The sequence below is a fragment of the Chrysemys picta genome, chromosome 4 (genome assembly GCF_011386835.1).
Source record: "Chrysemys picta bellii isolate R12L10 chromosome 4, ASM1138683v2, whole genome shotgun sequence".
Classification (NCBI taxonomy): Eukaryota; Metazoa; Chordata; order Testudines; family Emydidae; genus Chrysemys; species Chrysemys picta.
Genome location: NC_088794.1, coordinates 124939507 through 124967171, shown reverse-complemented (window position 1 = coordinate 124967171; position 27665 = coordinate 124939507). Strand labels below are relative to the sequence as shown.

The window sequence follows — 27665 nt, the reverse complement described above, 5'->3', positions numbered from 1 at the left end:
GTTAGCAATCATGCCAGGCGTTTTGTTAAGGGACACCAGGGCAGACACTCTGCCCTGCCACTCCATCGCATGGAGAATACCACCAAAATAAGTTGGGAACCTCTGAGCTAATGTTTGACTTTCCCAGTTCATTGCTGGGGTTTAGAATATTGAAATTGATCTTTCCCAGCCTGCACGTCTCTAAAATTATGGGTTTTCTTGTTAGGTTTTGACTTTATGCCAAATGCCCATTTCCTTAACCTCCTTGCAAAAGCCAAGGAAGAAATACCAGTTTTACCTTAGAAGGAAAATTGGATAGCCGGCGTTGATTGAGAACGATGTGGTGTAACAAACATCCCACCAGAATAATAAGCCTCAGCATGAGGTTTCTTTTTGCTGTGCTTAGCAGCAGTGTTGGGGTGTTTTGTTTTATTTTTAGTCAGAAAATAAATCTACCCTCCAGTCCATGGACCACTACAGTTTGTACTCCTGGCACCTTTGCAGTTACGATTGCCACTTGCCCAGCATGCCCACAAAAGACAGTGTAAGGTCTGCAAACTCCCCCTCCCCTCCATAGAGGCTACCTGAATGGCCAGGCCCAGTACAACAGGGTGAACAGGCATAGGGGTGTGCTGTGTGCACAGAGAACAGGTGAGGGCAGAGCCTTGACTCCATCCATCCAATGCACCAGACAGCAGAGATGTCCAGGAGCAAAGTGGGAGTTAATCTGCTGTTGGCCAAGAGTAGGCTCGGATTACTTCTTCCTTCCCGTCAAAGAAAGAGAGTCCTTCCTTCCCTGTGCATCAGAGAGTCGTTCTTGGTCTGTCCCTGGGGCAGCTCAGCTACACAACACCCCGCGCCCAGGGCAGATTGTGAAGTTGCTGTCTCCCTTTAATATATGGCCAGTGTAGTCTGTGAGTTACATACTGCAAAACCCACCTCGAGTACTTCTGTTCTCTGAGCCACTGTTCTTCTGGAAGTAGATGTAGCTGTGTTGCTTTCTACCTTCAGAGGTCACCAGTCCTCATCCTTCTCCCCTCTCCTCCTATCTCGTAACCTCCCTCCCAGAGCAACTTTGAGATCCATCTTAGGAAAAGGCTGACTGGCCTGTCTTCCTGGCCCGATGTGAACAGCAATTGACAAAAAGGTACCACGGTAGGTTTTCAAATCCCTTCACAGTGGAAGCTGCATTCAAAACATCCTAGAATGTGAACCCGATGGATATCTGCATTTAGATACCACTTGATATTAAACAGTCCTGCCACTGTGTTTGGTGAGGAGATCATTGCTGTGGGAGTCCGGTTGGTGTAGAACTCTCTTCCCCCACCTGAAATCAATCTCAGTCCTTCTTTCCCCACTTCTAACAAGCACCTGAAATTTTTCTTGTAGAAAAGTCTTGCTTTAGAATGGCCACTGTTGGCCCATATTCATTACTTTCCAAACTTCTTCTGTTACAACCACTCACTTGCTTAATCCCTTTGAAGTTTTTTAGAAGGTGGATTTTAATTAATTTGTTATGACAAGTAGGCGGACACTATAAGTGTTATTGCTAATATTATACAGGAGTGTACACTGCGGTAGAGGCTTGGTAATGCAAAAGTGGAACAGCTTGAAGGCTGAAAGCAATGGGATTGGTGGGAAAATTTGAAGTTATTATTTAATATTTATATTATCATAGCACCTAGGAGCCCTAGTCATGCACCCCACTGTGATAGGTGCTGTACAAAAACAGAACAAAAACACTGACCTTTAAATATAAGACAAGAGGTAACAAATGGATACAGACAGGTAGTCAAGGGGAGTACAAGGAAACAATGGTTTCAACACACCGGTGGCCTAGCTGTTGTTAAGTTTTTTTGTAGGCATCACAGCAAAGGAGTGTTTTGGAGTGGAATTTGAAGGTGGATAATGAGGTAGTTTTGCAGATGTTTACAGGGAATTTTTCTCAACCATGAACGGCAGCTTGGGAGAAAGCATGAAGGTGCTTGTTTGAAAATTTAACGAGTGGGCGATGGAGGCTCATATCATGGGCCAGTCAGAAGTGGCAGTCAACACTTTGTTAGTGAGTGAGAGATGATAGGTAGGGTGGGGCTAGGCCTTTGACAGTGGAGACAATAGGTATGTTTGTTACAATAAAGAGGGAGCCAGGGAAGGGATGCAAAGAGAAGGATAGCATGGTCAAAGCGAAATGGTACAAGAATGATCTTTGCAGCAGCATTCTGAACGGATATGAATGAGGCAAGATTGCATTTGCCAAGGACAGAGAGTAGGCAGTTGCAGTAATCAAGATGTAACATGATGAGGGATAAGCGCTTCAGCGGTGTGGAATGATAGGAAGGGCTGTATCTTAGAGGTGTCATTCAGAAAGAATCTCAAAGATTTAAACATAGCCTAGACAGAGGTCAGATTCAAGGGTGGAGGAAAATGAAACAAGGAGAGAAGCAATAACCATATCGGTGGAAGAAAATGGGGAGAGAGAGATGCAAGGAAGAGAGGGCTGAGAGTAGATAAGAAATCAACCACACTGCTGCACTGGAAATCATAGAGGTGATAAGGCAGTGTGACAGGCAATAGTTGGAAAGGGGAAACTCCGCAAGAGAGAGATTAGAGAGAGAGCAGAGCTTGATGAAGACCAAGCTGAGTCCTTTTCATGACTGGAAGAGTTGAACCCGGGCTCCACATGCGATGAAGAAGTGAGGATGAGGAAACGTGAAGCTAAGGGGTCAGAGGAGTCACCAACATGGAAGAAGAAGTTACTGAGGATGAATGTGGGAGACCGTCAGGAGAAGAAGAGAGAGATGGGTTGAAATCAGAGAGGAAGGCTGATATTTGGAGGAGTTGGGTGGATGGTAAACAGCAGCAACATGGAGGGGGAGAGGAGAGGAGTCAGCTGCAGTGCTGTTCAAAAGAGGAGATAGAGTGGGAAGGGGGAGAAGGGAGGAGTTGGAAGTGACAGGAATGGAAGAGGGGAAGCCCAACACCCCCAGCAGGGCCTGATCCAGGGCAGGGAGTGTGAAAGAAGGAGAGGCCTCCGTAAGAGAGTACAGCTGCTAAGGCCATGTCAGATGAAGGAATCCTGGTCTCTGTGAGAACCAAGAGCTGGAGGGAGCGAGATATGAAGAGGTCATGGATGGATGTGATTACTTTAGAGATGGAATGGGTATTCCAGAGACAGCAAGAGAAGGGGAGGAAAGAGGAGGATGGGTGTGAGGTTAAGAATGATGGCATAAGAGGGTGGGGATGGAGATGGAGGGAGGGCCCAGACTGGGACAAATGTCACCAGAGGTAAGGAAGAGGAGGCAGAAGAGGGTGTAGATGTGGGATCTGGGTTTGTACTGATGGGAGCAGGGGGAAATCAGGAGTTAACTAACATTGGTAAAGGGTCTGTGTGTTTTCCTGGAAAAGGGAGATGTTGAGACAGCCATATTAGTAGGGGAAATAAATCAGATCTCATATTTAGATTCCTGGAATTTTGCTTAATTTAAAATAAGTAAATAAATAAAGGGATGATTTGTTTTGCTCAAACTGTGAAAGGTTTCTGAGTCCCTTCTGCCTTCATAGAGTCATTAATTCAAAGCCAGAAGGGACAGTCACTCTTGTATTGAGCCCAATTTGTGTTTCCCTAAAACACATCTTCCAGAATTGCCTGTTTGACAATTCAGAGTGTGAATTTTCCTTTGCCTTTGGTAAGATGTAGACCAAAGTGGCGTTATATATGTTAAAATGGGGATCTTGGTAGTAAGCGAGAATACTTATATCCCTTAAATACTCATTCACGTATATATGTGAGTGTTTCAGGCCACTGGAACTGCTATATTGTTCTTAGAAGTACAGTCCCACCTCCTGGACTTAACACTTCAAACAATACAGTTTTCAGTGGGACAGTGCTTATGCAATGGCACATGTTCACTGGGTTTAGAAGATGTAACCCTTCCCCGTGCCCTCTAAATATTTTTTCCAGTCCATGCTAATTTCATCTGGTTCAATTCAGATGAAGATGAGGATAAATATTTAAAAAAAGAAAAAAAAGCCTGTGCACTGAATTGTTGAACTTAATAGTTAGTTGCTGAAAAGTAAGGAACTGAAAAAAATCTGTAAGTTCATAGCGGTGGAAAACTTCTGAGACACATTAGACAGTGCTGCTGGGAGATACAGGATTGGTTCTCTCTTTACTGCTTTGTACAATATACAGTTGTTAGAGCATTACATTCACATGTTGCCATCTTCTTCCCTTTGGAATATTTTTTCCCCCCAGTGGTAATGCTCACTGTACAATCTCATCAATTCATTATAACTCCACATATCCCATGGCACCAATGGGGGAGCTGCAATGAACATAATACACCATGGCTGTCTTTCTTTCACACACACACACACACACACACACACACACACACACACACACACACACACACACACACACACACACACACACACACACCTGTAACTGACTTCGTTTCTTTTTCTCCGTTGCCCAGCAACCTTCACTTACACCCTAACACACACAGTGCTGATACTTGAGAAACTGATGGAAATGAACATTTTGAAACATGCACTTTTTTTTTTTAACTGAGCCTTTCAGGGTTTTTAGCTTCACTTCCTCCAAAAGATTAAAAATAGTGACTTAATTTACTAGACCTACAGCTCATTTCCGTCCTCTGGAAACACTTTGCAGGTTTAGTACATTTTTCAAATTAAAGGCCGTTAAGTCCTTGCACAGGAGTGAGCCAAAAGTCCCTGCTAATAAATGTCTGTAGAAAATGTTTTTCATTATAATCATAAAAGATTTAGTCTCCCACTGGTATATTTTTTTCATGCCTGATTTCCTTCCTTATTTTGTTTCATAACTGTCCAAGGAGACAAAGGCTTGTAAAATATGTTGTACAGTTTTTCCCTGTTAATAACAAAGCTCTGTCTCTAAAATGTTAACTGTAGAGTTCAGGCTTATATAAGTTGGGACTCTGTTCTGACTGGAAGAAATGAGTGCTGATGTGTTTTCCCACGTTTCACCTGCTCCACTGTCTGCTGGATGTTAACCCCTGCACACGAACACATTATAGCTCCCTGTTTTCTGCTGAGGAAATTTAATACAGAGTAGGAATGTGAATAAATAAAATGTATCAACTCAGAATCTACCATTTCTTATGCACTCTCTCTTTCTCATCTCTCTCTCTCTGGCTTCCTCTCCTCCTCCCCTCATTTATCTCTCTTATTTTCTCTTTACCTTTATCCTCCTTTTTGTTGTTGTCTCCTAATCTCCTTCCCCCCTCCCCCCCAATCCTACCATCTGTTTCTCACCCTCCCTCTCCTGAGAGACCATGGGGGTGTTTTGGGCTCACAGCACAGAGAGAAAAATCCCAGAGCACAGGATTTTTTCCTAAAAGCCCAAAGGCCCTTTCCCACTGTTGAGAGCAGATGGCCTTTCTGCAAATCCTCAGGTCACTGGCTACCTCACTGGCTCAGAGACCTAGCATAGGAACAGCTGCCCTGGAATTTTCAGCAAGGTGGAAAATGCTGTTGTGTTGAATTTAGAGCCCTTCTCTTTGGTTGCTGGTTCAAGTCCACTCCAGGTCTGTCGTTGGTTGACCCACGCGATATGAGTGTGTACATCTCAGTTCAGTTCCTACTAGACATTATCCACATCGCAATGTGGCAGTCTTCTTGGCCATCTCAGCAAAGATCCCAAGGGCTGGATTGAGCTGGGCACTATTTTCTCAACCACATAGGACAGCGTTGAAACACTTTGGTGAAGCAGCCTAGGGACGCTTGCCTACGACTGCTCATGCTGTGCCTTTCCTATGGATGTAGGACTTCAGTCTCCAGTTTTATCAGCATGGTGCCTTATGGCTTCACCACCTCATTGTGTTAATGCAAATCAACCCTTTAGAAAGCACTGCAGGAGCGTGTGCTGTGGAGGAAGCATTATTAAATTGGGTATAAAGAATAGTTGTTTTTGTTCAATGTATATTGTATCCCAAATGTACATGATCCTGTACATAAATCCCAGGTCTGTCACTGTGTTGTTTTAATCCCAAGTGTACATAGTACTGTACTGTTTTAGTTCCAGCCAGTGACTTGCTCTGTAATCTGGTATAAGCCACTTAACTTTTCTGTTCCTCAGTTTCCCCACTGAATTGAACTAAATGTGGCTCTTAAAACTTTAACACATTATCTTTAAAACATTTGTGCAGCCTATAGAGTAAAACTATATATAAACTATAAAACATTAATATACCTCATGACCTTCAGAGTTCGTATAGTGAAGACCTAGCCAGACTGGATTAAGTAACATCTACACCTTTTGGGTTAATTGGTTGTACACTTACTAGCTAAAATCAATCACATTATTTTTGGAAAACTTTGTTTCATTGGGGGCAACTACAAGTACCATCACATCTATCCTAGTTAGTTATTTGCCTCGGTTGCCATACCAGTAGGCATACTGATAAATGTTAAACTAGGGTTACCATTCGTCCGGATTTACCCGGACATGTCCTCCTTTTTGTGCTAAAAATAGCGTCCGGGGGGAATTTGTAAAGCACTCACAATGTCCGGGATTTCCCCCTCCCCCGGCACAGCAGAGCGAGCGGCTGGGAGGGCTGCAGGAAAGTCCCGGGCTGGACTCCGGAGCAGCTGGAGAGGAGCTCCGCCCTGCATTCTGAGCAAGTGTCTCAGCACAAAGTGCAGCCCTCCCCTTTTGCAACTGGGAGCGGTTTCTGCCATGCAGCGTAGCAAAACGGGAGCGAGAGCACTTTGTGCTGATACAAGGGCAGCTCTCCCCTGCAACCCGGTCCGGACCAGGGACCGGGTTTTGTTGTGCAGGGCCAGGGACCGGGTTTTGTTGTGCTGGGGAGCTCAGCCACGTGTCCGGCTCGCACAGAGCCCAACACCCTGTTCTGAGCAGCAGGGTAAGGGGGGCAGGAGAAGGGGCAGGGAGGTTCTGGAGGGGGCAGTCAAGAAACGGGGGGGGCTTTTTGGGGGGAGTGGAGAAAGTTTTGGGCAGTCAGGGTACAGGTAGGGGGTAGGGTCCTGGTGGGCAGTTGGGGGGGGGGGTCTTAGGAGGGGGCAGTTAGGGGACAGGAACAGGGAGTCTTAGGTAGGGGGTGGGGTTCTGGAGGGCAGTTAGGAGCAGGGGTCCCAGGAGGGGGCAGTCAGGGGACAAGGAGCGGGGGGGGTAGGGGGCTGGGAGTTCTGGGGGGGAGCTGTCAGGGGGCAGGAGTGGGGAGAGGGATCGGAGCAGTCAGGGGACAGGGAGCAGAGGGGTTTAGATGGGTTGGGAGTTCTGGGGGGGGGCTGTCAGGGGGCAGGAGTGCGGAGAGGGATCGGAGCAGTCAGGGGACAGGGAGCAGAGGGGTTTAGATGGGTTGGGAGTTCTGGGGGGGGGGCTGTCAGGGGGTGGGGAGTGGTTGGATGGGGCGTGGGAGTCCCAGGGGTCTGTCTGGGGGTGGGGGTGTGGATAAAGGTTGGGGCAGTCAGGGGACAAGAGGCAGGGAGGCTTAGATAGTCCTGGGGGGCAGTTAGGGGCAGGGGTCCCAGGAGGGGGTAGTCAGGGGACAAGGAACGGGGGGAGGGTTGGGAGGTCGGGGGGGCGGGAAGTGGGAGGGGCAGGGGCGGGGCTAGGGCGGGGCTCCTCCCGTCCTCTTTTTTGCTCGCTGAAATATGGTAACCCTAGTTAAACACAGATTTTTGATGAAGTATTGTATATGAGCTAATACTGTAAGATGTAGTAAGGCTTGCAGGTAGTTAAGTATGTATTTGATGGTACTCTATAGTGATTAGAGTGCAATGATCATAGTTATATATCAATACTTATCACTTATTGTCATCAAACCACTAACAGTATTCATGGCATTCCACAATCCTGTCTTTACAACAGTGCAATAGACAAAGTATTTTAATGGTGCCCTCTTTTCATAGGGATATAGTGACAACTTCCTAATGCAGATAAGCAATTAGTCACACTCCTTTGACGTACTTGAGAGTGTTTTGAATGTAGATATGGCGGCTATGGACGATTATTGTCATCGGTGGCGCCTGATTAATAGTGAAAGTAAGACTGTGTCTAGTGTCTTCCATTTATATCATGCACAAGCAGGCAGAGAGCTGAACATCGTTTTCAGTGGTCAGTGCATAAAGCATGATTCACACCTGCTCTATCTAGGCATTACTTTGGATAGAACTCTCACATATCATGACCATTGTACAAAGTCAGCAGCTAAGATCAAAATACACAATAACCTGCTTGGAAAACTGGCCAGAATGACATGGGGTGCCAACGCCCAAATATTACACACTTCAGTCTTGGCACTGTGTTATTCAGAGGCAGAGTACTGCACTCCAGTATGGGCTCGCTCATCTCACACAACGATGATCGACATACAACTTCATTCCAACATGCGTATTATTTCAGGCATACTTACATCTACCCCTCTACCACGATTACTGGTTCTTTGCAATATTGCTCCACCCAGTGTTCGCAAAGAGGAAAGCGCAGCAAAGCTTGTGATGAAATTGTGTGATATACCACTTCTACTGTTAATTAAAGATTTGTTTAATCCACCATATGGTTGTCTGCCCTCACGGCACTCGTTGTGGATAAGTTTACCAGGTGAGGGATTTACAGTAGAGGATGTAGGGCAGGCTTCATGGTTCGCAGAGATAGTGACAAATAATTATCTGTCTTGGACCCCACACAATGTCAACCTGGGTTTGATTTACCATGACGGTAATGGAGTCTTCTCAACTAGTTTCGTATCAGACATGGAATTTGTGCTGCAGCAGAATTTCGGTGGCATTTTAAAGACAGTACGCTATGTTAATGTGGACAGCCACAAATCATCACACATTTTGTTGAGGACTGCAAAATTACTCAGCTTCCTGGAGGTCTTCATGTCTTGAACATTGTTGATAAGAACGCTGAGGCTTGGCTTGACCTGATTGCATATGCCAAATAAATAATGCAGAAGCAAACAAGATTTCTAATTTAGATGCATGTTCTGCTCTTCCTGGAATGTAAACTGTTTGCTTCAAAATTGTCCTAGGTTTGTCCTATTAGATGTGTGAGATGCCTGGGCAATATCTGTAAAACTGCGGGAATTTTTCAATGACATATTTTTTTTTTCATCAGAAAATACTGATATGTCAAAGCCAAAACCATGTCCATTTTGATTAAAGTTTTGTCAGGAAGGTTTCTCAGGCCCAGGAATGGAATTTCTGGTCAGAGAGAATGACCCCAGAAGAACCCCAGTGACTAGGCCATTCACTTGGGATCTGGGAGACCAAGATTCAAGTCCCTGCTCAGAATCTGCTCTGAAACTGATGTGGAATGATGCCAAAACCTCCATTTTTTTTTATTAAATGAAATTCTTGTTTTCTGGCCAGTGCTAAATATCTGCTTAGGGCAATAGTGACTGACTGGACCAAATAGTTATCAGACACTGGCTTCAAAATGTGTAGGCCCCCATTCCTGTAAAAGGAGTATTTTGTAAGCACAAGGAGAAAGCTCACTTTAAACCCATACAGGATCAGCTGATTCACCTGAGACAGCACTTGCTATATAGTAAGTTTCAGCTGCATTTGGTGGGAGCATGGAGAATTGTTTATGTTCCTGTTGTTAAAACACCTCATAACAAATCCTCCTGTATTGTCAGTCAGTTTTACATAGGGTCTTTCATGGTGTAATAGGAGACACAGAAAAAAAAATTAATTAGGAAAATTTGATTGTAAAGCCACAAGAATTGGCAAGTGTACTTAGAAGCAGAAATATTGTCTGAAACTACACCTCTACCTCAATATAACGCTGTCCTCGGGAGCCAAAAAATCTTACCGCGTTATAGGTGAAACTGCGTTATATTGAACTTGCTTTGATCCACCAGAGTGCGCAGCCCACCCCCCCCCCGAGCACTGCTTTACCGCATTATAGCCGAATTCGTGTTATATCGAGGTAGAGGTGTACTTTTAACTCAGTTCATTTTTGGTATTGACTACATTTCATTTGATTGTATCCCTCAGAATAATGTAGCATTATTTTATTTGTGCAAAACTGTGGATTCTATGTGTACACAAAAATTCAGTTGTACAAAAGAGAGTGAGCCATGAATACTGTAACACTGTGTGTTTATGTAGGAAGGATGTTAACCCTTTTTGAAAAATAAGTTTTAAATAGCCTGAAGGGAAATAAAAATATACCTGTAAGATAGCCTGGGATCTGGCAGGGTTTACAACTATATGTTTTCTTAGAAGACTAAAGCTCTACTTATGGAGCCCTACTGATAAATGAGATCTTATACATATCAGGCACTGAGAATTTATGTGAAGCACTCTTGAAAAACTATTTATTTCTTTTTAAATTGTTGGTTTTTCTTTAAACAGACAAAGCATTCTGTCCTCAGGTTGTCCTGGAAAATTTAGCTAACAAAAATGGTTTATTTAGACACTTCGGGACACTTTTGTTAAAAGAAAACAGGGAGGGGGGAAAAAAGCCCAATCATTCTTTCACTAGAGCTCTTCCCCTATTTTAACAGTAACTTTGGTTGGTCTGCATTGCAAGACTCTCAGGTTGAAACTCCACCCCTTTGCTAATTTAGGTCAGTGTGCCTTCTTTGTTAATCTGAAATGCTGGGTTAGCATAATTGATTAATCAATTTCACTCCAGTTCTCTACTGTCAGTCCTGCAGATGCATGTAACTTACTGCACAGCACAGCCTTACAAGGGCATGGTGGTGTGTTAATACAGTTACACACAAAAACTTCTCAGTGAATAGAGGGAATTTCCTTCCTCTGCCTGTATATAGATATGAACAATCGAACACCCAAGTAGAGAGGTGCAGAATGTGAAAATGTTTATCTCACTATTATACAGTGTGTGAAGAGTGCATACATTTACAGATGGGTAAGAGAGAGAAAGCTATGCATTGCCTATTTTTTCGGCATGATGTATATGATGTCAGGCGTTTCCTGGATGTTTCATTTTGAATCTAACTTGCCTCCAGTTTTTTACCAGCTGGACATGCAATTTCAATTATGCCTCAACCGTTGGTTCTTCTGATTTCCTCATCCCTTATCTTTACTATATACACCTCTACCCCGATATAACACGAATTCAGATATAACGTGGTAAAGCAGTGCTCCGGGGGGGCGGGGCTGCGCACTCCGGTGGATCAAAGCAAGTTCGATATAACGCGGTTTCACCTATAACGTAGTAAGCTTTTTTGGCTCCCGAGAACACCGTTATATCGGGGTAAAGGTGTATAACTTTCTTTGCTCCCCAATGAGGAGGTAATAGCCATATTTTAATTTTGCTGAGACAAGATCTGAACTTGGCAATAAGCCAGAGCAATTTTCCTTCCGTAGCACTCTTTTTCTTCACCTAAGAATGAGAATGATACTTGCTGGGTTCTTGGTCACAGCAAGATTCCCTGCAATAGCATCCTGCTTATGCCCTTTCTCCCCGCCGGATCCACGAGCGTATGGTAGCCGAATATTCTCAGTTCTACACAGCCCATTTTTTCCCTCTTAGCACATGGAGCATTCACTTCAAAGTGTGTACACTTGGATGCAGAACAGAGACAAAGCTCATTGCTGAAGCATACCACTCTTTGATAGACAATGAATTTAAGTACGCACTAGTATTCTTCAGCATTCTGAGTTTAACTCTGGGGGAAGCTGTGTGGTGATTACTTTTAAAATGTGTAATTTGGGTATTCAGGGGGGTTTTCCTTTTAAAAACAACCCCTCCCCCACTCCTGCTTTGTATTTTTACTTCATCAGAATTAAAGGATCAAGCATGGTGCCTGTACAGGCAAATGCATAAGTGCTGTGCTGGATCTGTTAAATTAATCTATAACAACCATTTTGCTACATTGAAATCATGTTAAACAGATCTAGATGTGTGTGTATATATTCAAGCACTCAGTTAAATCAAAGGTTATTACTCCAATCCAACAGGGCTTTGCTCTATGTTTTGAGATAATCACTTTATGCAAGTATTTTTCGTGACTCATGTTGTGCATGTGGACTGATTTGCCTCTTTTCTTTCAATGTAGGTAAAAGTATGGATGAAATTAAGAAGATGCTGTTGTTGGTATTGGGCTGTGCTGTACAGGTGAACATGCCTTATGGAATTACAAAATATTTTAATATGTTGTTTGAATCTGATTTTGGTGCTAGAACTAGCAGTGCCAATCAATGATCCAGGTCCCATTATGCAAAGTGCTGTACTTCCCCAGACAGTTTGTGGTCTAGAATTGTAAGACACAATAGATGGATGAAACAGAAAAACCGGGGGAAAGAAGATGGGAGAAAAATTAGCACATTTTGCATAATAAGCTGTAGCCTCAGCTTGCCACCTGCCTTGCCACTGTTTGAACAGTGCTTTGATACATGCTGTCACAATTAGGCAATCCAAATCATTGGCACACAGTAATTCCTGCAGGAGAGAATGTGAGTGTGAACAATCTCCTTAGTCTAAGGATTGTTGTGCGGGAGAGGGAGTTGGTTTGTTTTTGTTCTGGAGTTGTTGTTGTTTGTTGTTGTTACAATATGTAGTGCAAAGAGAATAGATAAACCAACATCTAATCACTGTCTTCTAACAAATACTACTCAGCCGCACCTTTTTTTTTTTTTTTTTAAATATGTGTAGATAGAAAGTCCTAAATAGGAACTCTATGATCACATGAGGGTTTTTATGCTGTGTTGTTAAACCAAATGGACAGCCGATACATATGGTAAATTCCCCTGAAATACATGACAGTTAACCAAATAAAGGAATCAGTGTCCTGCACACCAAAGCCCTGTGTTTGGAATTCCACTGTAAACTGTTGTAACAGACAATAGGAATGTTGCAGGCCAGTCTTTGCTTATAATTGACCTTGTTTGTGTGTCTGTCTAATGTTCTTGTCATGCCTTAGGACACTCTCCCTGCCCAGCTATGTCAAGTCAATTATGTCAGAGCAGTGCTCTCTTCATGTAGCTGTTCGGAACTTTATTCTTACTAACACATTTTAACACAAAAAATGAAAGGCCTGATTCGGCAAGGGGCTGAATAGTCTCAGTTCCTGTTTAAAGACCTGAACCTCCTCCCGCTGAAGTGAATGGTTGTACTCAGAATTGGGCCAAAATCAGCACTGTATATCATGGAATCAACAGAAAACAGACTGTGGAAATGTTCAACTTCTCTGTTACTTTGGTCTAGAGATTCTGCCAACTTGAGGTCCCAAATTTGCACTGACTGTCATTGTGTGGGGTATTTTTTTGTTTTTTTAAGATTTACAAAAGTAATTTGATAAAAATAGAGTTGTGAAGCTATGAAGTGAAATTCTCATTTATTTTTCATTAAATATTTTACATACAAAGCACACATTGAATTAGTGCCCAAGAACCAAAAAATGAAGCTGAAGTGGGCAGAAGCAAAAGCAAAACCAACTGATCTGTTGTCATTGCCCAAAATGAGCAAAATGCAAAAAGTAAACAAATGGTTTAAATGATGTAAAGTAAAGTTAGGGCCAGATCCTCAGCTGATATATGTTGGTGTAGCTCCTTTGAAATCAGTGGAGCTTTGCTGATTTACACCAGCAGTGGATCCAATCCTTGATTTTTACCTTGGGTGGCAGGGAGATTGGGTTTTGGTTGGGTTTCTTTTTTTACATTTAACGTAGCCTTAAGTTTAAAAACTTTTGGCACGACTCAGTCACCCTTACTCACACCGCATGTTCATTGACTCCTCAGTTAGTTCAGTGACCTCAAGGAGCATTGGAATAGTGGAATAAAGCACTAGCTACTCAATGTGAGTAAGTGTGACAGAGTCTGGCCCTTGGTGTTGCAAGTGTCCTTTTAGCTGTGCAGAGATGTTCAAAGAAAATAACACCATGGTAGAGTTTTGATCCATAGCTGTTTTCAAGTGACGTGTGTATTTATTTTCTGTTTGTTTACAGTGTGAAAGAAAGGAAGAGTTTATCGAAAGAATAAAACAACTGGATATTGAGACCCAGGCTGCAATTGTTTCACACATTCAGGAGGTAGGGTTCTCAGCACTTGAAGCTTGCTTTCTTTTTTTCTTCTCCTGCCGGTTCAGTGGTATTGTTTACTCTGCTATGTGGTAGCACAGGTTAACCTTTCATAGTAGCACTAGTGTGTTTCATACAAAGAAAGATACATTCCATGAATGTATGGGTATATCTATTTTTGGGGTTGGAGATATGATTCCCAGCTCGCATAGACATATCCACATTAAAAATAGTAGTGTAGCCTGGATAGCCTAGGTAGCAGCTTGGGCTACCTGCCAAATATGTGCCCAATTGGATGCACTAGGTACGTACTTGGGTGGCTATCCCAAGCCACCTTCCCTTGCTACTCCAGCTACGCTGCTATTTTTAGCATGCTAGCTTGTGTAGTGCTAGCACAGGTATGTCTACGTGAGCTGGAAATCACTGCTTCCCTCTAAGTGTAATCAAATTAAAAGGTAAAAATTACTAGGTTGTTGGGAAATTAACTGGGCTAACCACTTCTCAAAAAGTGGCAGTAATAAATGTCAGAACTGTCAAACATCAGCTCAGACTGAAAGTAGTTTTATAAGGATACACAAAAAGGGTTTCAGGTAAAATTTTCAGAAGCACTTTAGTGATTTAGTCTTATTTTCAAAAGTCACTTAGGAGCTTAAGTCCCATTAGAAGGCAATGAGACTCCCAAGTACCTGCGGCACTTTTGAAATTGGGTCTTAAGCACCTAAGTCACATAAGTGCTTTTGAAAGTATTCTTGATGGTCCAAAATTTGATTTCAGTCTTTTAAAAATGGTATAATTTGGTGACATATGTCGCCTGGATTCTAAATGCTTCGTTAAAAGAAAAAAAAATGTTTGCTCAAACAGCAGCTATCATCCCACTTTCGGGAGTTCAGGTGAAACCTTCTGTAAATGCCCTCTACTGGACAGGCCTCAAGTACGAAATGCACGTTCTCTCAGGATGTGCTGGCTTCATCTGATGCAAAAGCAAAAAGCCAACTAACCTAGGGGGGTTGGGGAACACATACTGTTAGAAGATGTTGACAATAACCTTTTAATATATTTTAAAATCTGCTTTCTAAAAGCAGATCCCACAGACTAGCAATTTCATTTAAAGACTAAGGAACATAAAGAATATGGTTCTGGTAAAAGCAGAAACATGCATAGTCCTAAATGTGGACATAGCAACTTGAAAAGAACCTTTCCAGTCTAGTGCAGTTTTCAGCAACATCATTTGGAAAAAAGCAGTTTTTAGAGAATTGTAGTTAAAAATTTTTTTTTTTTCATACCAGATTAGATCACTGCCACATTCGATCCATGAAGTCAGATACTCCCTGTGACAGTGGTCAATAGCCAGAGCGTCAGGGGAAGGACAAACCTTGTCACCCCCCTAATAATGCATCTAGCTAATTGTGCAATACGGGGCCAATGCCTTCCTGACTCTTGCAGTGACGAGCTCACCCGCATGAAGATTGAGAGTTGAGTACAGTACTCTTAGTGTTCTTGAGCACAAAATTATCAAGCCACTTTTTCTAAATCTAGCTATCTTGTGAAAACTAGAAGCTTTGTTACATGATGTTGCAGTTGAACTGAGCGTTTCTGCACCATTTCCTGGCTATATTTGCTGAAAAGTGACATTTATGACTAGGTTTGCCCACTCATCAGTTCTTGAAAATTGGTGACAATTGGAAGAGGAACTGTACTGATTCCAACAGCTGAGTTATATAAGTAGCAAACTTGAAAGAAAATCCTTGCACAGAGTGAATCAATTCAACAAGCAACATTTGAAAATATACCAGGGAAAATTAAAAAAACAAAAACTGTATTTTGTTCTTGTTTGCAGGTGACTCATAATCAGGAGAATGTGTTTGACTTGCAGTGGCTAGAGCTGCCAGATATGGCCCCAGAAGAACTGGAGTCTCTCTCAAGGAATATGGTTTTCCATCTCAAGAGGCTTATTGATGAGAGAGACGAGTGCACAGAAGTATGAATGAGATGTCTGTTTCTCATACAGTTCATTTGAGGGATCAGACACAGGCTCTGCTTTTCTATTGTCTTTTGCTTCTTTACTGATTGCCTCTATGTTTCATTTAAGGTTCAATCTCTTGTCACTCTATTAAATCTCTAAAAATTCTAGCATTCGTTAGAGTGATGTTTAATCTTCCCTTGCTGCTCTCATAAATTGTATACTCGAGCTACAGAGAATTGATCTGTGAAGGAGAAGTGTGTGCAGGAAACACAATATGCTTTATTTTGTGAATTTGCCTTAAAGCTTTTGTCTCTTATTCTCTTCTCTGAGTGGATACTTTTCTGTCCCTCCCACAGTATATGCCATTGTTGGTTCAAGAGCCTTCTCTCTAGCTGATGCCACCAGTGACATCTTTTCTCTGTATCTGTGATTCATCAGTTAATCTTATTTCAGATCTCTGCTAGAAACCTCTCTTCTCCCGACCTAGATCTCTTAACTTCCCCCTCTTCCTACTGTTATTGATTTGACTCTGATTGTATTTGTTAAACCTGTAAATTGTTGCAGTTTTTATAAAAACTCAAAGCAAAATAAAGTCCTTATCTGAAACACTAGGAAGTAGTGTATTCCAGTGGTCAGCAAAGGACTGGGAATCAAAATTGTGTTCTGTTCCCAACTCTGTCACCGACTTCAGTGTGTGACATTAGGTACATCACCTGAACCTTCTGTGCCTGAGTTTCCACATCTGTAAGGTAGGCTAATAATTACCCACCTTTGCAAAGTACTTTGAGATGCTTGAGTGAAAGGAGCTATAAGTGCAATGTATTGTTATTTCTTGTTAATGCCACTGGCCTCTCTCCTTTTCCAGCTGATTGTGGATCTCACTCAAGAGAGAGATTATCTGCAGTCTCAGCAACCACCAAGTCCTCTGAAAACATCTAGTCCAGATTCTTCACCAAACCTAGCCAATCGTCTCTCCAATGAGGACAAGCAGCACCTGGCTGTTGAGCTGGCAGACACAAGAGCAAAGCTGAGAAGGGTCCGACAGGAATTGTAAGTCACTAAACGCCTGGGCTGCTGGAGAAACGCTCTCTATTTCAGGTTCTTTGCTAACAGCAGCAAGTAAACATGTATTAAGCCTGAGTCTGCAGCATCGAGTTGCCCATTGGCTTCAACACCTTGACTTGTCTCGGAGTTCTACATGCAGACTTGCTGTAGATTTGGGTCTTGTAGGTTGGGGGTGACGGGTTGCTCAAGGAAAGGATGTACGCAAAGTAGCTGGCTTCACCTTTTCCCATCTTCCCTCTTTCTTGTCACCAATCTCAAACCTCCATTATTTTGTCTTTCCCTTCCCTCTTTTCTTGCCTTCCCACATCCCTCACTCTTTCTTTCTTCTTTCCCTCCCCACCCCATGCCATCCTTAAGTTTTCAAAGATTGTTGATTCCAGCTGGTATTTCCCCTTCCCTACATGCATACACATTACCCTCGCTTGTTGGCAGTGATTGTTGGGAAGAACTGGTTACAAATGACTGTGGCAGCAGGAATGGCAGGTGAAATGATGATTTAAAAAAGAGAGACAGTCCCAAATTTCCTGTGGCTGAGGGCCCCACAAGAAAACATCTGTAGCTATTGGTAACTTTGAAACTGGAGCAGCACCAAGAAAATCTAGAAGGTCTCGTGTCCAGATTATCCTGGTGGACTCCTGTGACTAATACCCCCTACATCTTGCCATGATGTTAATGCCATAAATATTGTTCCAGGAACCCTTGTTATAGTTTCTTATTAAGTTTTCCCTAATCATTTTCAGGGAAGAAAAATCTGAGCAACTCGTGGACACTAAACATGAAGCAGAACAGCTCGTACTAGAGGTGCAGAAAATAAAACAGGAGGTAAGTGGAGCTTCTTCAGTTGTAACACTGCCGTGACACACATCACTTTAAATATTGCTTTCAATAGTAAGATAAAAATTCTTCTCATGAAATGTATATGATGGAACCAAGTTACTGCAGCATGTTGTGTGTTGGTCTGATTGTGACAGAGTAATGCAGTGTGACTTTACTGATGAGAGCAGGTCTCATCTGCTCAGTTCACCGACTAGTCCAATAATGCCTGGAGCACATACAGCGCTGATCATTGAAAACTGAAGAATCCCTGTAGGCTGAGTTACCACTCAATCCTGCAGTGAGTTTGATGGCTAATTGAAGAGTTCGCCACACTTGCACCGTGGGGTCACTCTTGGCTTTCCATTCACTTCCACTCATTTGGACTTGGTGGCAGGGGAAGGGGTATGTCATGAGTTTTATCAGAATGGGGGGGTTAATTTTATTTTTTTCCGTTTGTCTGTCACTTTTCCCAGAACATCCACCTGGCAGCTGATGCACGCTCTGCCCGAGCATACAGAGATGAACTGGATTCACTGAGAGAGAGAGCAAACCGAGTCGAGAGACTCGAGATGGAACTGGTCCGGTGTAAAGAGAAACTGCATGATGTGGATTTCTACAAGGCTCGTATGGAGGCAAGTGAAGATCAGGAAAAAAATCTGCTGTTCAGGGCACATTTTCCCCAGTGTTGCTCACCAGTTCATGCTTCATTTGTAATCACTCTCACTCTACCAGCACATTAAAGCAAACTGAAGTTCCAGAAAATACCTGATGGATGAGATTTTTGAAAGCACTCAGCAATGGTCTAGCTCTGCTCCCCCATTGGAGTTAGTGGTAAAACTCAACAGTGAGAGATGGGCTAGGCCAGTGCTGAAAAGCCCCCTCGTTATAGATCTATTGCATCTCCATTATGTGGCTGACTGTAGCAGCCCTGTTCTTTGACACTACAAGTCTGGGTCCTCTTTGCAACTTCCTTGCAGTACATTTTCAAGCTGTCTTTGTGCCAGAGTTGATTCTTTGGCCAAATTTTCTATTTGTGAGTACCTTGTGCTAATTATCTAAATAAATGGCCTGATTTTTTCAGAGGTTCTTAGCATCTGCGGCTCCGATTGAAGTGGCTAGAAATTTTTAAGTATAGATTCAGATGGCAAACTTTAGGAACCGAAATCTGCAAATGTTGGCCTTAGTAAATAACAGAGAAACTGCTCTTAAGTGGAGTGTTTGCACTTATAAGTTTATGCTATTGGTAATACCAATATCTTCTGCTTAGCCACTTCAGGCCACTGCTCATCCTATTTCACTCTCTTTCTAGGCCTCTTGGCTAATCTCATCTTTAACTCTTGAGATCCCCTACATTTCCCTGATACATAGGGATACCTTCCACCCCATTTCAGTTCACCCACAGTACAAGCACCTAATTCTACCCTTCTGGAGTTTTTCTACTGCTCGTTCTTACTAATTCTTTTCCACCTAAAACTAATAGAGAGGGAGAGCTGAGGATTCCGTGCTAGAAACATGGATGGACCTGTTTCTGGTAATGTGGGAAGTGTGACAGACCCAGACCAGTGGGGTACAGGAGTCTGGGAGAGGGCAAATATACTGGTCACTGGATGTGTAGTTTTCTGTTCCCTGAGTGACCAGAGCAGGGGCTGCACTAGAATAATCAGGAACCTACTAGAACCAGTTAAGGCAGGCAGGCTAATTAGGACACCTGGAACCAATTAAGAAGAAGCTGCTAGAATCAGTTAAGGCAGGCTAATCAGGGCACCTGGGTTTTAAAAAAGGAGATCACTTCAGTTTGTGGTGCGAGTGTGAGGAGCTGGGAGCAAGAGGCGCAAGGAGCTGAGAGTGAGAGGGTGTGCTGCTGGAGGACTGAAGAGCACAAGCGTTATCAGACACCAGGAGGAAGGTCCTGTGGTGAGAATAAGGAAGGTGTTTGGAGGAGGCCATGGGGAAGTAGCCCAGGGAGTTGTAGCGGTCATGCAGCTGTTACAGGAGGCACTATAGACAGCTGCAGTCCACAGGGCTCTAGGCTGGAACCTGGAGTAGAGGGCGGGCCCGGGTTCCCCCCAAACCTCCCAATTGACCTGGACTGTGGGTTCTTCCAGAGGGGAAGGTCTCTGAGCTGTTCCCCAACCCACATTGTGAATCTCTGAGGCAAGAAAATCTGCCAATAAGCGCAGGACCCACCAAGATAGAGGAGGAACTTTGTCACACAAGATAGCAGTGACCTTGTGGCAGGAAGGGTTGCCTCAGTGCCAGAGCTGTCCTTAGTGAGGTGCGGGGTCTGGGGCGGAAGTGACGAATCCGTCACTTCCGGGACCGGCCACACCAGCCAATCGGTCCGGCCCACGGGGCCCCTCAAAGTGCAGGGCCTGGAGTAGTCACCCCGAGTCACAGCACCCAAGGGACGGCTCTGCTCAGTGCATTTGCATTAGCCCTGCTTGCTTCTGTTAGGATTCATGCTGAAGAAAATGGATAGACTCAACGTGTGACTAAGATTATGGGAAACAGCTGTCAACAAATATCTCACCGAATCTACTGTATATGGGCTCCAGAACTGAATCAGACTAACTGAAGTCCTCTACCTTACAGTGTCCAAGTCGCTTGTTTATTTTACTGTGTATGAAACCTTTATGGTATCCAAAAACAGACAAAATTCTTCTGCTTGTCCTATGGATAAATATCTGATTGTGACTGCCATGCCACTAGCAACAATGAGAATGTTTTGGGCTGGTTGAGTAATTCTTTGCCTTTCCAATGGAAGAATGTGGCACTTTAGCCAGAGTCAGATGCAATCAAAAGACTGTCTGAGATGGATTCTGGAGGCTGAATCTTGGAATCATGTAATCCCAGTTCTGCTTACGTTGAAGACAGTGGAAATTTTGCAATTGACTTCAAGATTGGGCCCAAACTGTAAGTATATAAAGCTCCTGAGATAATGGAGTGTCACTAAAACATACGCCCATAACACTCCCTGCTGAAAACATGGCAGTTCTTTATGGTTTGCAAACCTCGCCTTGTAAATACATTTTTCTCTTTGCCAACGTAGGGGACCAGCTGTCCACTGCGTCTTATGAATAGGTCCACTAAGTGTGCTGAGTATCAAATGTATAAACTGCAAACTGAGGCAGGCTTCTCTCTGCAGGCAATTTCCAGTTTACTGCAATCTCTTACTGTAAATCGTCTCTCTCTCCTACTCCCTCAAGCTGGCAAATCAGTTGTGCATTAACCCTATCATGCACCCTAGATAGCAGAGCCACATCTTGTGCTGCTATACTTTAGTCTGCTGCCCAAAGCATGCAGAGGAGTTGGTTCTGGTAGCATGGGAGAGGCTAGTGCTTCCTCTTATCTTCATCTGAGACAAGAGGGCAGCCATTCTATTGTACTGTACTTGGGTTCTCAGCACTGTGGCTTGCCCTAGAGCCAGCAATACCCTCAAACTAACCACTTCTGCTTCCTATGTGCTACGTTAACTTGATCCATAATGTAAAATTTACAGAGCTCTCCTTCATGTCTTTTCTTCCATCCCTTATGCAGTCTCCCACCTCTGTCTCTTCCGTGTTGGGTGTCAAGATTCTGCATCATAGATGAGATTCTGTGCTGTATCTCTAAGAGCTGCAATCTGGAGGCATGGGGATGGAGCAAAGGTCATTTTACATCTTCTTGGCACCTTTCGAACTCTGTTTGCTCTAGGGGGTCAATGTGTCCTCTGGCATAAGTTAGGAGCTGCTTCAGCTGCCTTTGGGCTGCTCCACAGTGTAAAATTGCCAGTATTTTGCATTCCAGCCACTCCTTGTCCTAAATACCCCAGCACATCCCAAGATGTAGAAGGGCAGCATAACTGTCTCCTTTGGCCTTGTGCTGCTCCTGACGGCTGCATTCAGGAAATTCCCCAGGGGGGATTTTGGCCCTCTTATGTTGCTGTACCAATGTAAAGGGGCTTCAATGAGGCCAGAATCTGACAATGTATATGTCCTTCAGCCAGTGTTATCCCTCAGTTTCCCTTCCATTTCCCCCCTGATTAAGCAACTGTCCTTCAAAGTGAGGTGTAATGAATAGGACTTAATTCAGAGCTTTGCCTGCTCACACTTTTCTCACCGCCTTGAAAAATAGCTGGATTTACAGTTTCCTCAGAACCACTCCCAGTGTCGGAGCAGGGGTCTAGTTCTAGTCCCTCACTTGACGGTGAGAGATACCACTAGGCTATAAAGCTGATCCAACTCCCCTGACACTTATTGGTAGCTTCCTAAGCTCAGAGGGTCTGAGACTCTGAAACGAATTTCACATAGATAGGGCCATTTTAACTGCATGCACTTCAATGAAGAAACATATGATGGGCACTTAACAAGCCTCTAGTTCTGGTACTTGAAGTACAGCCATGAAAACATGCCCCTAAAGAATGTCATCTCCGGGCAGTGGTCATGAAAGTGCCATATGGAGGGCAGCCCATGTGAGGCAGTTTACAAGAGGTAAGAGTAGAGAAATTGGAGTGAGACTTTAAATAGCTCCTTAAACCACAGGCTAAAAGTCCCTAATGGCAGGAGGGAGATTAGAGAAGCTGTCTTAGAACAAGTGCAAAAGGAGCAAGCCTCACTGCAAGTGAGCGAGACTTGACATGTCTGAGCAGGTGAATGTTTTCCTTCCGCGTCTTTCATGACAAGAAGAAATTACCAAACGCTGTTTTAATTTGATTATAGCTCTAAGAAAACACAATGCAAATGCAGTCTATGGACTTGCCCACTGTAGTGGCTTAATGAGGTCATAGCTATCAATGTGCAGGGGCAGACTTAATGCAGTGCTTCCTCTGAGCAGGTGGTTCCCTCCAACATAAAAGCCCTGCTGGAGAGGAATGCTGCATTGAGTCTAGTGCCTCTCCAGGAGATCAGATTCTTTTTGGAGACCAGGGAGTCTTACTTGCATTTTTTCCTCCCCCAACTGCAATAAGTTTCCCCACAGGATAATAAGAAGAAATTCCTGTGAACATTTAATAATTAAAAAAAAAAAAAGCATTTCTTTTACATTTTCATTTAGTTTGATGGATGCAAAATGCAATTATTCCAGGGCATTCGTTAACATTTTTGCAGCTCAGCGGGAGCAACTTCCATAGCATCAGGGGTGTGTGTGTGTGTGAGAGAGAGAGAGAGAACTCTCCAGTTTCAATTGAATATTCAACACTCTGGCCCCAATCCTGCAAATACTTATGCTAAGATTTAATTTTAAGTGGTCTACTCATGGGCATAAGTGTTTTCAGGATCAGGACCCATGTTGTTAAGGCTGCAGACCAAATTCTATGGTTTAATTCAGTGAGAGGTTTATGAAGGCAAGATCAGAAATCGTTGGATATTTTATAGTCATAGTTCGTTTTAAGGTAAATTTCCTCTAATTGATTTTGGAATCTCTTATAAGTAAACATATTATAAATCTTAAAAGACCATAGATAACTATTCTGTGCTGTTGATTTAAAAATACCCCACGGCTATAAAACCATTTTGAGAGTTTTATTAATTTAAAAGGAGGAAAAAAAATCTTCATTCCCATGAAGAATACACCCAACCATTCTGCTTATCTAATACAAAAATGATTTGTAGCCAAACCAATTCTCAGGTCAGTTGTGCTACCCTAGGGTTATCTGTGGTGACATTAGTTATAATATGCTGTGCTAAGAACAATTCTACCTTCCAGGCTCTGAGACATAACTTTATAAAGCTATCCTGGAGTAATTACTTAAATTAAGTTTGCACTATAAAGATGACCTCAGAAAATGGGTGCAAGTAAATAATGTTGGCCCAACTTTAACAGGCTTCTGCAAAAGGTTCTTAAATTAAGATTTCATCAGAAACCTTCTGATCTGACAGGTCCTCCTCCTCCTCCTCGCCCCTCAGGCACATGCATAGTGCGTACCTCCCATTTCTCAGATATTATGGCTCCCAACAATGTGTGATTTGCAAACAGAGACCAAATATGTGTATTCCTTACTTGGCACACAGTTAGACTCTTCATGAGACACTGAAATAATCAGTTCCTGCTTGGTAAGCAGTTTCAGAGAGAGTTCTGAGGTGATGTTTATGAGGTCAAACACCATCTTACTTCTCATGGCTGTGGTCCAGACTGAGCAGGACAGTTTGTTAAATATATTCTGATTGACCCATTGTTTCAATATGAGTATTTTTGGTACTTGTTTTACACCCAGCATGCTGCCTGTTTTTAACTCCACTCACTCTCATCTGTTTTGGTGTCAGACAGTTTAACATATTCCTCCTCTCTGGTCAAATGTGGTCCAAAATTTAGGTCTTAAAATATCAGAGTTTCAACATTTTCTCTTTATTAATTTACTCACAGACGTCTCTATTGCAGTCACCATCATAGTATCTCCTGTGAGCACAAAGTGCAATCATCCCTATTTTACAGATGGGGAACTGAGACACACATCGATTAAGGGACTTCTCTAGGTCTAGGATATCACGGGAAGTTTGTACCAAAGCTGGGAAACGGAATCCAGAGTTCCTGAGTCCCAGTCAGCCTTAACCACAAGAACATCCTTTCTCTTTTTATAAAACCTAAAACTAATAGAAATGTTTCTCCATGGATTCTTACTACTACTGGAATTGTTCCAAAAACACATTCATCTAACGTTTTGCAACAGCTTTGCACTAATCAGTTTCAGTGTGATGGGGACTTAAAAGCCATTCCACACAATAGGTGATGGATGGAAGTGCTGGTTCTAAGCAGTAGCAACAATAACCAGGGATTTTTCTTTTCTATGGGCCATGAGATTTTTTTTTTCCCTGCCAAAGTTTATTTCCAAGAAATTGCAGCACATCTCCACCCCACAGCACTCTCTATTTCTAAGGAGGGTAGCTGATGGCTAGAGTTTTGCGTACTGCAGGAAAGTCCTATCTGAATGGCAAGAAATGCCTGAAGATTAATTGGTCAACTGCTGACTCTTCCCACTGGCTTTAGGATAAATTAGGGTTAAATTGAAAGCCTTTGTAGGATTTCTCTTTAGGTCAGCATTAATAGACTGGTTATGAGTTATGGTTAAGGGTTATGTATATATTAGGTTTGTATGCATGTTAGAGCATGAACACCATTTCATAACAATCTCTGCAAACTATGTTCTGAAATGCGACATTTAGACTCGGAAATGAGTCTTACTGAGCTGCCATGAGACTTTTGAGGCCCCTGATTGTATCGTTCCAAAAATGGGAAGGCAGCTGTTGTCCAACGAATCACCACAACTTACTCATTCCTGATAATCTTTCAGTAGTCTATGTGTTTTGAAGGTTTGTTGTCAGAGAGAGCAAACTCATTCACTGATATCAGCAGAGGCTTTACAATTTGAAGGCTATTGTCCAGCAATAAACTGTCCACCCATAATTATTTCTCCGTGGATGTGTGCGTGTTCCATTTTTTCTGTATGTTGGAGGAAAAAATAAACGAATACACCTCTACCCCGATATAATGCGACCCGATATAACACTAATTCGGATATAACGCGGTAAAGCAACGCTCTAGGGGGGCGGGGCTGCACACTCTGGTGGATCAAAGCAAGTTCGATATAATGCGGTTTCACCTATAACGTGGTAAAAATTTTTGGCTCCCGAGGACAGCGTTGTATTGGGGTAGAGGTGTACAAATCTTTTTAGCGGAACAAGGTAAATTGCTGGGTTATTTTGTCCCCATTCCACCCTCGGTTTCCCTATGTAACATCCTGCTCTTTCTCATCTTTCAAATGCCGTTGCTTTCCTGAGTGAGAGAATTGCAGGCCTTACATGTATGTTTCTGATATCAAAAGCATTTAAAGATAAAAGTAAGCAGTTATATATATATATTTTTTACCTGAAATCAGACAATTTAAAGCTGTTCTGACCTGGTCAAGAATGTCAACCAGATTTTATGCTGTGGATATGCATTATTTCTGGAGATAAGGTATATGAATGCATGATGCTGCAATTTTTGCTTTGTTGTGGTTCAAACAACAAGGGGAGCACCATATAATTCACCAGCCTTGTTCCTAGAGCTGTGCTAGAACTGCTGTAGCTGCAGAACCAGATTGGTTTGTGTTCCACAAAACACAAACCAAAAATGCTGCTGGCCTAGAGGAAAAACAAAACTGTTCATACAGTTAATGATTGTGTCAGGTGTCTAAGAGGTCATTGCAAACCAGTGCTTCTTTAAGTGAAATAAAGCCATGTACATGAGAAAGAGGGAAAGAGAATTCTTTCTGACATGTTATTGAAAGGACCTTTTCATGTAAATGTTCCCGTAACCTCTAAAGGTCTAGGTCTGTTTATTTATATGTGCGCTCTCCGTCTTCCAAGTGCTTCACCAACGTTGATATTGGAACATTTTAAAGTGTAAATCTTTGTCTTCATGGGATCTTCATATGTAAAATTGTAATCTTAGAGGTAATGATTAAAAGGTGCTATTCATAGGTAAATATCCAGTATTTCAATGCCCTTGTATAGGTGTGCTATAGATCCTTTTTTTCAAACTGTAGTATATTAAAGTTGTCTGATGTTTGCAACGTAAAATTCTGAAACTACTGACTTCATATGGTGTTTTTCTTTTTGTGTTCTAGGAATTGAGAGAAGACAACATCATATTAATTGAAACAAAGGCTATGCTAGAAGAACAGTTAACAATAGCAAGAGCTCGTGGTGATAAATTGCATGAACTAGAGAAGGAAAACTTGCAATTGAAATCCAAACTTCATGATGTAGAGCTGGTACACACTCTTTATTTAACTATGCGATTTTTAAAAAAATCATATTTTTAAACTAGATTACATACTCTTTTTACATAATCTAGTGGAGTTGGACAAATCCCATTTACAAAGTTTTCAATGTGTCTCAGGCCATGTGAACTTTGTGTCAGTGCACAGTGCATCATGCATGCTTAAAATAGTGTGACACTTGACTTACAATAAAATATATTTATATTTTATATAAATATAAAAAAACATGATCTGCTTGGGAGAAGCAAATGGTTTGACAAATTTCAGGTTACATGAGCGTATATCACCAAGTTTCAAATACTGAACCTATGTACATGGATGTTGAGGGTTTAGAATGTAAAAAAAAAGTCAAAAAAAAAAAAAGTCTTACACCTGGGATATGAAAATCTGCTGCAATGAACAACTGTTCTTGCTGAAAATAAAATGTATAGTTATTGCAGCAGGTCTGAGGCACTGACCACTGCAAAAAATAAAATGTTCTCAATATTTAATACTACGTAAATCAGAGAAAAGGGGCTTATTCGTTTGAACACAAATGAGAGACTTAAGACCTGGCAGTTTATCACTCACAACTAAAAGGCTAATAAATTACATTGGACATTTATTATTGCATTAAACATAAGAAATGTTACTTCATGTGCTGTAATTTTAGTTACTAGTGTTCCTCATTCTTATGGGTTCGTTGTTCTGAATTCTTGCAAAGTGTGGTCATTTATTAGCCTGAAAAAGATTTTGCTGGAATGGAGGTCTTGGTCAGATCCACTAGTGTTACGCTAAATGCACAGCTCAGAACATCGTAAATTAAGAAACGAATGATACCCAAGACTTTCAAAATTGGCTTATAATTTTGGGTGCCTCAAATTTTGGGTGCCCATCTTGAGATACCTTGAAGAGGCATGACATGCAGAGGGCTAGCGCGCCTGTCAGGTGTCTCGAATTGAGCAACCAAAAATGTATTGCCCCAAATCACTAACCTAGCTGATGTCTTTCATGTTAGGTATGTTTTGCCTGTCTTAGTGCATTATGTATTAGCGTATTATGTAGCATATAGAGATGGTGGTTCTCATTTCAATGCAAACATCATGCATGTAAATATTATTCG

General features: G+C 42.4%; 1 protein-coding gene across 10 annotated transcripts in view; it reads left to right on the top strand.

Moving 5' to 3' along the window:
• CCDC88C (coiled-coil domain containing 88C) overlaps nucleotides 1-27665 on the top strand; it is a 128046-nt gene that overhangs the window by 55115 nt on the left and 45266 nt on the right. For 8 of the 10 annotated variants that reach the window (XR_010600728.1, XR_010600729.1, XR_010600730.1 and 5 more), the window contains exons 5-11: nucleotides 12024-12082; nucleotides 13911-13994; nucleotides 15820-15960; nucleotides 16811-16995; nucleotides 17751-17832; nucleotides 18300-18458; nucleotides 26408-26554. Coding sequence is in view for 7 of the 10 variants with exons in the window: in XM_005285406.5 (XP_005285463.2) it covers nucleotides 12024-12082; nucleotides 13911-13994; nucleotides 15820-15960; nucleotides 16811-16995; nucleotides 17751-17832; nucleotides 18300-18458; nucleotides 26408-26554 (857 nt within the window). In the remaining 3 variants the exon portion in view is untranslated. Of the gene's footprint in view, nucleotides 1-12023; nucleotides 12083-13910; nucleotides 13995-15819; nucleotides 15961-16810; nucleotides 16996-17750; nucleotides 17833-18299; nucleotides 18459-21363; nucleotides 21474-26407; nucleotides 26555-27665 lie in introns of those variants that run through there. The other 2 variants (XM_008165726.4, XM_042858613.2) reach the window with 2 other exon arrangements.